We start from the raw sequence: 10966 nt of genomic DNA on the forward strand, positions 1-10966 counted from the left end.
TGTGTGCAGAGCACTGTACTAAGTGCTTGGGAAGTACAAGTCGGCAACGTGTAGAGACAGTCCCTACCCAACAGTGGGCTCACAGTCTAGAAGGGAGAGACACAGAACAAAACAAAACATATTAATAAAATAAAATAAGTAGAATATGTACAAGTAAAATAAATAAATAGAGTAATAAATACGTACAAACATATATACAGGTGCTGTGGGGAAGGGGAAGCTTAGTTAAGTGCTTAGTTAAGTGCTTACTATGTGCCAGGCACTGTGCTAAGTGCTGGGATGGATACAAGCAAATCAGTTGGGACACAGTCTCTGAACTGGCATCTGAACTGGCAAGATTCATTCATTCATTCATTCAATCGTATTTATTGAGCACTTACTGTGTGCAGAGCACTGGACTAAGCGCTTGGGAAGTACAAGTTGGCAACATCTAGAGACAGTCCCTACCCAACAGTGGGCTCACAGTCTAAAAGGGGGAGACAGAGAACAAAACCAAACATACTAACAAAATAAAATAAATAGAATATGTACAAGTAAAATAGAGTAATAAATACGTACAAACATATATACATATATACAGGTGCTGTGGGGAAGGGGAAGCTTAGTTAAACGCTTAGTTAAGCGCTTACTATGTGCCAGGCACTGTGCTAAGTGCTGGGGTGGATACAAGCAAATCGGTTGGGACACAGTCCCTGAACTGGCATCTGAACTGGCAAGAGTCATTCATTCAATCATGTTTATTGAGCGCTTACTGTGTGCAGAGCACTGGACTAAGCGCTTGGGAAGTACAAGTTGGCAACATATAGAGACGGTCCCTACCCAACAGTGGCACTTACTATGTGCAGAGCATTAGTAAGTGCTTACTAAGCAACAGGTTAGATACAAGATATTCAGGTCAGGTTTAGTCCCTGTTCCACGTGGGACTCACATTTTCAGGGAATGTACTGCCCTCGTATTGTGGGTTGGGCCTGCATAAATAATAATAATGGCATTTATTAAGCGCTTACTATGTGCAAAGCACTGTTCTAAGCGCTGAGCACTGTTCTAAGCACTGCATGGTATCTAGACTGTTGAGGACAGAAGCAGCTTTGAATGATGTATTAATCGGGAATAAACCGATGTCAATACAAAATTTTCTGCAGTAATAATAATAATAATAATGATAATGTTGGTATTTGTTAAGCGCTTACTATGTGCAAAGCACTGTTCTAAGCACTGGGGTAGATACAAGGTACTCAGGTTGTCCCACGAGGGGCTCACAGTCTTCATCCCCATTTTACAGATGAGGGAACTGAGGCCCAGGGAAGTGAAGTGTCTTGCCCAAAGTCACACAGCTGACAAGTGGCGGAGCCAGGATTTGAACCCACGGCCTCTGACTCCAAAGCCCGGGCTCTTTCCACTGGGGCACGCTGCTTCCCCAGTTCTGCTGCAGAACTCCGCTTATTTGTTTTATCGGTTTCGATAAACTCTTCTCACTTATTGTCGCTCCACCTGTACTTGTCTGAAGCAGATAATAATAATCAATATGGTATTTGATAAGTGCTTACAGTATACCAGGCACTGTACTAAGCGCTGGGGTGGATACAGGCAAATCCTTTGTCCCATGTGGGGTTCCCAGTCTCAATCCCCATTTTACAGAGGAGGGAACTGAGGCCCAGACAAGCGAAGTGACTTGCCCGAGGTCACACAGCAGACTGGTGGCAAAGTCGGGATTAGAACCCATGACCTTCTGACCCTCAGGCCCGGGCTGTAGCCGCTAAGCCAAGCAGATGTCCAAAGAGCGTGTCCATCTTCTCCTGAAAAACGATTCTCAAACAAGATTTGGAGATTCAATTCTATTTTATTTCAGCACGTCGATACATTTAAAAATATTAAAATACAAAACTGTTATTCACACCTTCTCCCTTAACACATTCCAAATTTCATTTAAAAATAAAACAGAGGGTCCTTCGTTCTATAAAGTTTTAGTTTTAATCCACGGGGGATTTTAGAGTCTTCAGCTTTAATCACAGTGCGCCGCCAGGAAAATCACTGAGGAGTACGATCTAGGTTACATCTATCTTGTCAAAATACTTGGCATGGCCTTATTAAAACTCTGCACTATTCATTTTAAAACCAAATCATTTTTTCATCTTTAACATTACGCATCTAAAATATTAATTCTGCCTTCTGGGATCCTAAAGTAACCGGATGATCACAGCCAGTTGTTTCTAAAACAGCGCCGGATAGGTTTAGATTTATTTATACCCGTTCTGTATTGATTATCTGATAACAGATTGGGGTTATTACTTGAGGCCGATGATGTTAAAATTTTTCCTTTAAAAACATGGACAATTATTCACTCTGTTTAGCTCAAACACTTCATCAAGGCGGAGCCTTAAATGGCAAAAACGACTTCAGAAAACTTCATTAAAAATGCATTTGGAGTTAGCCCTGTGTAGATTTTAATGCTTAAAAATTAAAGCCACTGGGTCTCAGGTGACGGGTTTCCCCTCTTTGCTGAACAAACAGCCTGTGCGTCTTTCTTTTGGCCATAAAATCCCGCTGGACGGATATTGACCGCCTCGCTTTTACCCCGTCCAGCTTCCTTTCGGTTGCAGGACTTGCAAATTACTGTTTTACTACGTCTAATAATGCCCTTTAAGCAGAGGCTTCGAAGGGACAGGCAAACGTCCCAGAGGTGAGATAAATAATTAGAGACGTCTTTGGCTTTCCGTGCGCCCTCGCGCACGCCCGGAGGTCCCGCGTCCACCGGGAAAGCCGACGGCCTTAAATCAAGTACCGGGATTCCTGCTGTAACGCGCCCCTCTCTATGGAGTGCGTCACCCACAGGTCCCGGAGGATTTTGAATTTTTTCCGGAGAGTTCTCCGGAAGGCCTTCAGCTCCCCGACTCGACTCTGGTCTTCCCCGACGATCACGTGGGAGACCCCTTCTCGCAGACGGGCGACGACGATGGCGCCGTGGAACCGCAGCTCCAAGGCCGTGGTGGCCAGCCCCGTCCCCGGGACCCCGGTGCCGGGCCGGCCCGCGGCAGGGTAACGGTCCACGTAGACCGTGTGGCGGCGAAACAGGCCGAGGGGGCGGCTGTCCCAGGCGTAGCGATCTTCCACGTCGGCGATCACGGGGGCCATCTCCCGGGGCCCCCGCTCCGGGACGTCTTTCATGCCCGAAAAGAGTTCCTTCAGCTGGTCCGGGCTGGTGTCCGCGAAGTAGCTGTCCCCGAAGCGGTCGTACTCGCGGGCGAAGTGGCGTTGCGTGGCCGGAGTCACGTGGACCATGAAGCGCGGCTGCCAGGGCAGACACCGCCTGGCCTCGAAGCAGTCCAGGAGCCACTGGGGCCTGACCACGTCGTGCCCGTTGGAGGAGATGACGTTCCTCACCCGGACGTTCTCGGTGCCGGCGATGACGCAGTAGGTGTCCGGCCCCGGGTTCTGCACCACGCACCCGCCCAGCTCCGCTATCCGGCTCTCCAGCTCGGCCTTCGGGTGGCTGTCCGTCCCGCTCATGACGCAGAACTCCACCTCCTCGAAGACGTCCGCGACCCGGCGGACGTCGGCCAGGTCCGGGGCCTTGCGGTGCTCGACGACCCCGAGCGGCCTCTTGGCCCTGGGGGCGGCCCTCCGCTTCTTCCCCTGCGGCTCCCCGTCCTCCGCGGGGAAGTGCCTGGAGGCCAGCTTCCCGGAGGCCCTGCCGCGGAGCCGTTGCAGCTCTTCCGCGGTCATGCACTCGTGCCACGCCTTGTCCTCCCGGATCCTCTCGATCCGCGGGAAGCGCAGCGTGCAGTCCGTCCTGTACATGTCGCTGCCGACGATCTCGGCGGCCTTCACCTGGACGATGACCGAGTGGCAGGGCTCGATGTAGACCTCGGGCTTCTCCGTGCCGCAGGAGAGGCAGCCCGGGGGAGCTCTCTTCCGGTAGGGCTTCCAGTGTTCGGCCAGCTTCAAGCCCAGATCGTACAGCTCCTTCATGGTGTAGCCGGAGCCGACCCGGCACAAGGTGCGAAACACGGAGGGCTTCTCGCCCGGCGGGGGCGTTTCCGCCACCGCACACAGGAAGTGAGACATCATCCCGCCCCGGGAGCCTTTCCCCCAGTACCCGCCGACAATCAGAAGGTCCAGCTCGTCCATGATCCCGTTCACGTACTCCGGCTTGATCTTCAGCCACCCTTCTCCGCGTTTGTCCGGCTTGTAAATGGACGAGGGATCCTTCACCATGATCCCCTCTTCCCGCTTGTCGATGGCTTCGTTCAGCGCGTCGATCACTTCCCTCTTGGTGACGGCCTGCGCTTTCGGCACCGCTTCGATCCTCCCCTCCACCGGGGTGAAGACGCCGAGGAGGATCTCGTGCCGCCCGCGCAGGGTCTCGTGGCCCAGCTTCCTGTCGTCGACCATGAGGACGTCGAAGACGCAGAAGCACGTCTGCAGGTCGGAGTCCTCTTCCATCCTCTTGACGTCGAACCTGCTTCCCTTCTGCGTGAAAGTGCGGGTGGCCGAGCTGTAGGCCATCATCTCGCCGTCCAGGATGCAGTTGCGGAGGCCGGCCCGGAACGCCCCGTGGATGAACGGCGTTAAGGAGCCCTCGCGGGGGGAGGCGCCGAACTGCTCCGTGTAATCGTACCCGTTGCGGGAGAAGAACCTGTAGACGTCCCCGTCCTTGTGCATCTGCATGCGTTCCCCGTCTAGCTTGGTCTCGATGTAGAAGCTCCTCTGGTTCATGGTCTTCTCGATCTTCTGGATGTCCGCGACGGCCGCCAGCATGGGCTTGAAAGGGGAGAACAGGGCGATGGAGATGTCGCTGAGCCCCACGGAGGGCTCGTGCAGCTGCCTGCACACTTTTTCCAGGTCGGTGGTGACGTTGTACAGCTCGGCGGCGTCCCGGTGGAAGAGGGAGAACACGGCCTGCTGGCTGAAGCCCAGCTTCAGGTCCTTGATGATCATCCGGATCAACCACTTCTGCTCCAGGGCGGAACTCTGGGTTATCAGTTGGAGGAGGCTCCTCTTGACCAGGTCCTTCCTCTTGGCGGAGTTGTTGCTGGCGACGGAGTCCAGCTCGTCGTTCACCTGCTGGACGGACAGGCAGCCTTGGCGGCGGCACCTCCGCTGCAGCACGAAGTAGGCGACGGTGGCGAAGTCGCCGGCATCCCCCCGAGCCCCGGTGGGCGCTCGGTAGTTCAAGAGCTTCAGCGCGTCTTTTCCCTCTCTGGGGAGGTGGAGCAGCTCGATATAAAGTTTGGCCAGCATGGTTTCTTTAATGCCGTAGGCCACCCGCTCTCGCTCGAGCTGAGGCAGAATCAGTCTCATGGCTGGATAAAAGGAATCCGCCACCCCCGCCGCCTTCTTATAGAGGGCGTCGTGGAATTTCCTCCACGAGTCTAGAAACTCCGTAAAGTGCTTGATCTTCTCTGGGCGTTTTTTGCTTCTCTGGATCCTTTCCAGCGTGGAACACAAATCGGCGAAGGGCACGTGGGATGCCACCGTTCGTTGTGGAGAAGTCATGATTCCCTGCGTAAAGACAAAAAGATGGACACCGGACGCTCGTCTTGGGCAGGGGACGCGTCTGCTGATTCTGCTTTATCGTACTCTCCCGACCGCCTGGAATGCCCTCCCTCTCCATGTCTGCGGGACAATTACTCTCCCCACCTTCAAAGGCTCACCGCCACATGTCTGCTGTGTGACCTTGGGCAAGTCACTTAACTTCTCTGAGCCTCAGTTCCCTCATCTGTAAAATGGGGATTAAGGCTGTGAGCCCCATGTGGGACAACTTGATCACCTTGTATCCAACCCCAGCACTTAGAACAGTGCTCTGCACATAGTAAGCGCTTAACAAATGCCATCATTATTATTATTATTATTATTATCAGAGGCACATCTCTCTTCCAAGAGGCCTGCCCTGACTAAACCCTCGTTTCCTCTGGTCCCAATCTATCAATCAGTCGTATTTACTGAGCGCTTACTGTGTGCAGAGCACTGTACTAAGCGCTTGGGAAGTACAAGTTGGCAACATAGAGAGACGGTCCCTACCCAACAGCGGGCTCACAGTCTAGAAGGGGGAGACAGAGAAAAAAAACCAAAACATATTAACAAAATAAAATAAAATAGATATCACCCTTGGATTTGCACCTTTTATTCACCACCACCACCCCCCAGACCCACGGCACTTACGTCCGTGTCCGTGATTTATTTATTATTTATATCTGTGATTTATTTATTTATATTAATGTCTGTATCCCCCTCGAGACTGCTCACTGTGGGCAGGGAATGTGTCTACCGACTCTGTTATATTGTTAGACTGTACTCTCCCAAGCACTCAGTAGCGTGCTCAGCACATGGTAACCGATCAATATGACTGATTGACTGGTCTGTGCCTCACTTTATTCATCTGTAAAATGGGGGTTAGACTACTATTCTCCTCCCCTTCAGAGACGTCTGATCTGATGCTACTGAATGTACCCCCAGTGCTTGGCACATAGGAGCAGGGAACGTATCCGCCCATTCCGTTGTACTGTCTTCTCCCGAGCGCTCAGTACAGTGTTCTACACATAGTAAGCGCTCAATGAATACCATTGATTGATTAATTGATAGCAAGCACCACAATTATTAAGGGTTTCGGTGGCACAGGAGGGCTGAAGTTGCAGTTGAGAGATGCCAAGTGGAGAAATTAGCAATTAACCAGGGAAGGCTTGGAGATGGGCGGTTTCGGGATTTGGGGCGCAGTGCTCTGCACACAGTAAGGGCTCAATAAATCGACGAAGGTGGCCCCAGGCCCGGCCCTTGCCCCCGCCAGCGGGACACCGGAGCGGGAGGTCACCCGTCGGGGGCCCAGCTCCCCCTGGCCTGTCCCCTGCAGCCCCTCCAGCCCGCCCTGCCCAACGTGGAGCAGCACAACTCTAGACTGGAAGCTCGCTGTGGGCCGGGAATGTGTCTGTTATATTGTATTCTCCCAAGCGCTTACAAGCAGCATGGGGTAATGGAGAGAGCACAGGCCCGGGAGCCAGAAGGTCGTGGGTTCTAATCCCAGCTCTGCCACTTGTCTGCTGTGTGACCTTGGGCAAGTCACTTTACTTCTCTGGGCCTCAGTGACCTCATCGGGAAAATGGAGATTGAGACTGTGAGCCCCATGTGGGACAGGGACTGGGTCCAACCGGATTTGCCTGTTTTCACCCCAGCGCTTAGTACAGTGCCTGGCACATACTAAGCGCTTAACAGAGAAGCAGGGTGGCTCAGTGGAAAGAGCCCGGGCTTCGGGGTCAGAGGTCATGGGTTCTAATCCCTGCTGCGCCACTTGTCAGCCGTGTGACTTTGGGCAAGTCACTTCACTTCTCTGGGCCCCACTTACCTCATCTGTAAATGGGGATTAAGACTGAGAGCCCCACGTGGGGCAACCCGATTACCTTGTATACCCCCCAGTGCTTAGAATAGTGCTTGGCACATAGTAAGCGCTTAACAAATGCCATTATTAATTAAATGGGGATGAAGCCTGTGAGCCCCATGTGGGACAACACGATTACCTTGTATACCCCCCAGCGCTTAGAATAGTGCTTGGCACATAGTAAGCGCTTAACAAATACCATCATTAATTATTTAAATGGGGATGAAGCCTTTGAGCCCCAAGTGGGACAACCCGATTACCTTGTATACCCCCAATGCTTAGAATAGTGCTTGGCACATAGTAAGCGCTTAACAAATACCATCATTAATTAATTAAATGGGGATGAAGCCTGTGAGCCCCACGTGGGACAACCCGATTACCCGGTATCCCCTTAGATCAGAAGCGCTTAGAACAGTGGTTGGCACAGAGTAAGCGCTTAACAAATACCAACATTATTATTATTAGATAATTATTAGATAATGGAGAAGCAGCGTGGCTCAGTGGAAAGAGCCCGGGCTTTGGAGTCAGAGGTCACGGGTTCAAATCCCGGCTCCGCCAATTGTCAGCTGGGTGACTTTGGGGAAGTCACTTGACTTCTCTGGGCCTCAGTTCCCTCATCTGTAAAATGGGGATGAAGACTGTGAGCCCCCCGGGGGACAACCTGATCACCTTGTATTCCCCCCGCAGCGCTTAGAACAGTGCTCTGCACATAGTAAGCGCTTAACAAATGCCATCATTATTATTATTATGACGTAATCATCCGGAGCGGAGGAAGCAGCAAAACCCGGACCCCGGAGCGGACGCCGCCGGACCCGGAGTCGACGTCATCGGATCCGGGTGAGTCCCCCTTCACCGCGCATGCGCGGATCCCTTCCCGGCCGGCCGAGCTCCAGGCCGGGCTTTGCCGAGGGCCGGCGCAGGCGGGAGTCCCGGCAGTCCTGCCCCCATTCATTCATTCATTCAGTCGTACTTACTGAGCGCTTCCTGTGTGCACAGCACTGTACTAAGCGCTTGGGAAGGACAAGCTGGCAACATCTAGAGACGGCCCCTACCCAACAGCGGGCTCACAGTCTAGAAGGGGGAGACAGACAATAAAACATATAAGCCAAATAAAATAAATATGTACGAGTAAAATAAATTCATTCATTCAATCGTATTTATTGAGCGCTTACTGTGTGCAGAGCACTGTACTAAGCGCTTGGGAAGTACAAGTTGGCAAATAAATAGAGTAATATATATGTACAAACATATATACATATATACAGGTGCTGTGGGGAGGGGAAGGACGTAGGGCGAGGGACATGGGGAGGGGAGAGGAACGAGGGGGCTCAGTCTGGGAGCCCCCAGTACGGAGGGCGGGTTTATTTATTAGACGCTTACTATGTGCCAAGCACTATCCTAAGCGCTGGGGAAGTTACAAGGTGATTACATAATTATTACAATAAGTATTATTAACAAATGCTGTTATTATTATTATTATTATTATTATTATTATGTGGAGGACAAGCTCACCAGGGCAGGGCCTCCCCTCAAACGTCCCACTCCTCTCACTGTGGAGGCCCCCCGTACAATATGTACAACTATGTACAAATAAAATAAATAGAGTAATAAGTATTATTATTAACAAACGCTGTTATTATTATTACTATTATTATATGGAGGACAAGCTCACCAGGGCTGGGCCTCCCCTCAAACGTCCCGCTCCTCTCGCTGTGGAGCCCCCCCCGCGCCCCCCCAATATGTACAATATGTACAACTATGTACAAATAAAATAAATAAATAGAGTAATAAGTATTATTATTAACAAATGCTGTTATTATTATTATTACTATTATTATGTGGAGGACGAGCTCACCAGGGCTGGTCCTCCCCTCAAACGTCCCGCTCCTCTCGCTGTGGAGGACCCCCCCCCCCCATATGTACAATATGTACAACTATGCACAAATAAAATAAATAAATAAATAGAATAATAAGTATTATTATTAACAAATGCTGTTATTATTATTATTACTATTATGTGGAGGACAAGCTCACCAGGGCTGGGTCTCCCCTCAAACGGCCCGCTCCTCTCCCTGTGGAGGCCCCCCCAAAATATGTACAATATGTACAACTATGTACAAATAAAATAAATAAATAGAATAATAAGTAGTATTATTAATAAATGCTGTTATTATTATTATTATTATTATTATTATTATTATTATTATTATTATTATGTGGAGGACAAGCTCCCCAGGGCTGGGGCTCCCCTCAAACGGCCCGCTCCTCTCGCTGTGGAAGCCCTCCCAAAATATGTACAATACGTACAACTATGTACAAATAAAATAAATAAATTAATAGAATAATAAGTATTATTATTAACAAATGCTGTTATTATTATTATTACTATTATTATGTGGAGGACAAGCTCACCAGGGCTGGGTCTCCCCTCAAACGTCTCGCTCCTCTGGCTGTGGAGGCCCACCCCCAATATGTACAACTATGTACAAATACAATAAATAAATAAATAGAGTAATAAGTATTATTAACACGTTATTATTATTATTATTATTATTATTATTATTATTATTATGTGGAGGACAAGCTCACCAGGGCTGGGTCTCCCCTCAAACGTCCCGCTCCTCTCGCTGTGGAGCCCCCCCCAATATGTACAACTATGTACAAATAAAATAGAGTAATAAGTATTATTATTAACAAATGCTGTTATTATTATTATTACTATTATTATGTGGAGGACAAGCTCACCAGGGCTGGGTCTCCCCTCAAACGTCTCGCTCCTCTCGCTGTGGAGCCCCCCCCGCAATATGTACAACTATGCACAAATAAAATAAATAAATAGAGTAATAAGTATCATTATTAACAAATGCTGTTATTATTATTATTATGTGGAGGACAAGCTCACCAGGGCTGGGCCTCCCCTCAAACGTCCCGCTCCTCTCACTGTGGAGGACCTCCCCCCAAATATGTACAATATGTACAACTATGTACAAATGAAATAGAGTAATACGTATTATTATTAACAAATGCTGTTATTATTATTATTATGTGGAGGACAAGCTCACCAGGGCTGGGCCTCCCCTCAAACGTCCCGCTCCTCTCGCTGTGGAGCCCCAATATGTACAATATGTACAAATAAAATAAATAAATAGAGTAATAAGTATTATTAACAAATGTTATTATTATTATTATTATTATTATGTGGAGGACAAGCTCACCAGGGCTGGGCCTCCCCTCAACCGTCCCGCTCCTCTCGCTGTGGAGCCACCCCGCAATATGTACAATATGTACAACTATGCACAAATAAAATAGAGTAATAAGTATTATTATTAACAAACGCTGTTATTATTATTATTACTATTATTATGTGGAGGACAAGCTCACCAGGGCTGGGGCTCCCCTCAGACGTCTCGCTCCTCTCGCTGTGGAGGCCCCCCCCAATATGTACAATATGTACAACTATGTACAAATAAAATAAATAGAGTAATAAGTATCATGCTTTTATTATTATTACTATTATTATGTGTAGGACAAGCTCACCAGGGCTGGGCCTCCCCTCAACCGTCCCGCTCCTCTCGCTGTGGAGGCCCCCCCCACACG

General features: G+C 49.6%; 1 protein-coding gene across 3 annotated transcripts; it reads right to left on the reverse strand.

Annotated features, from left to right (window-relative positions):
* Positions 1-2680: 2680 nt before the first annotated feature.
* Positions 2681-10932, reverse strand: LIG4 (DNA ligase 4). 3 transcript variants are annotated; one of them, XM_038761869.1, is made up of 4 exons: positions 10751-10932; positions 10115-10181; positions 9782-9848; positions 2681-5502 (listed from the first exon to the last, which is right to left on the reverse strand). In XM_038761869.1, the coding sequence occupies exon 4, from the start codon at positions 5494-5496 to the stop codon at positions 2770-2772; it is 2727 nt and encodes a 908-aa protein (XP_038617797.1). In that variant the 5' UTR covers positions 5497-5502; positions 9782-9848; positions 10115-10181; positions 10751-10932; the 3' UTR covers positions 2681-2769. The 3 variants fall into 3 exon arrangements, with proteins under 3 accessions (XP_038617797.1, XP_038617798.1, XP_038617799.1); XM_038761870.1 differs by lacking the exon at positions 9782-9848; XM_038761871.1 differs by lacking the exons at positions 10115-10181; positions 10751-10932 and adding an exon at positions 9959-10023.
* Between the last annotated feature and the right edge of the window lie 34 nt (positions 10933-10966).

This window comes from Tachyglossus aculeatus, chromosome 20, assembly GCF_015852505.1.
Source record: "Tachyglossus aculeatus isolate mTacAcu1 chromosome 20, mTacAcu1.pri, whole genome shotgun sequence".
NCBI lineage: Eukaryota > Metazoa > Chordata > Mammalia > Monotremata > Tachyglossidae > Tachyglossus > Tachyglossus aculeatus.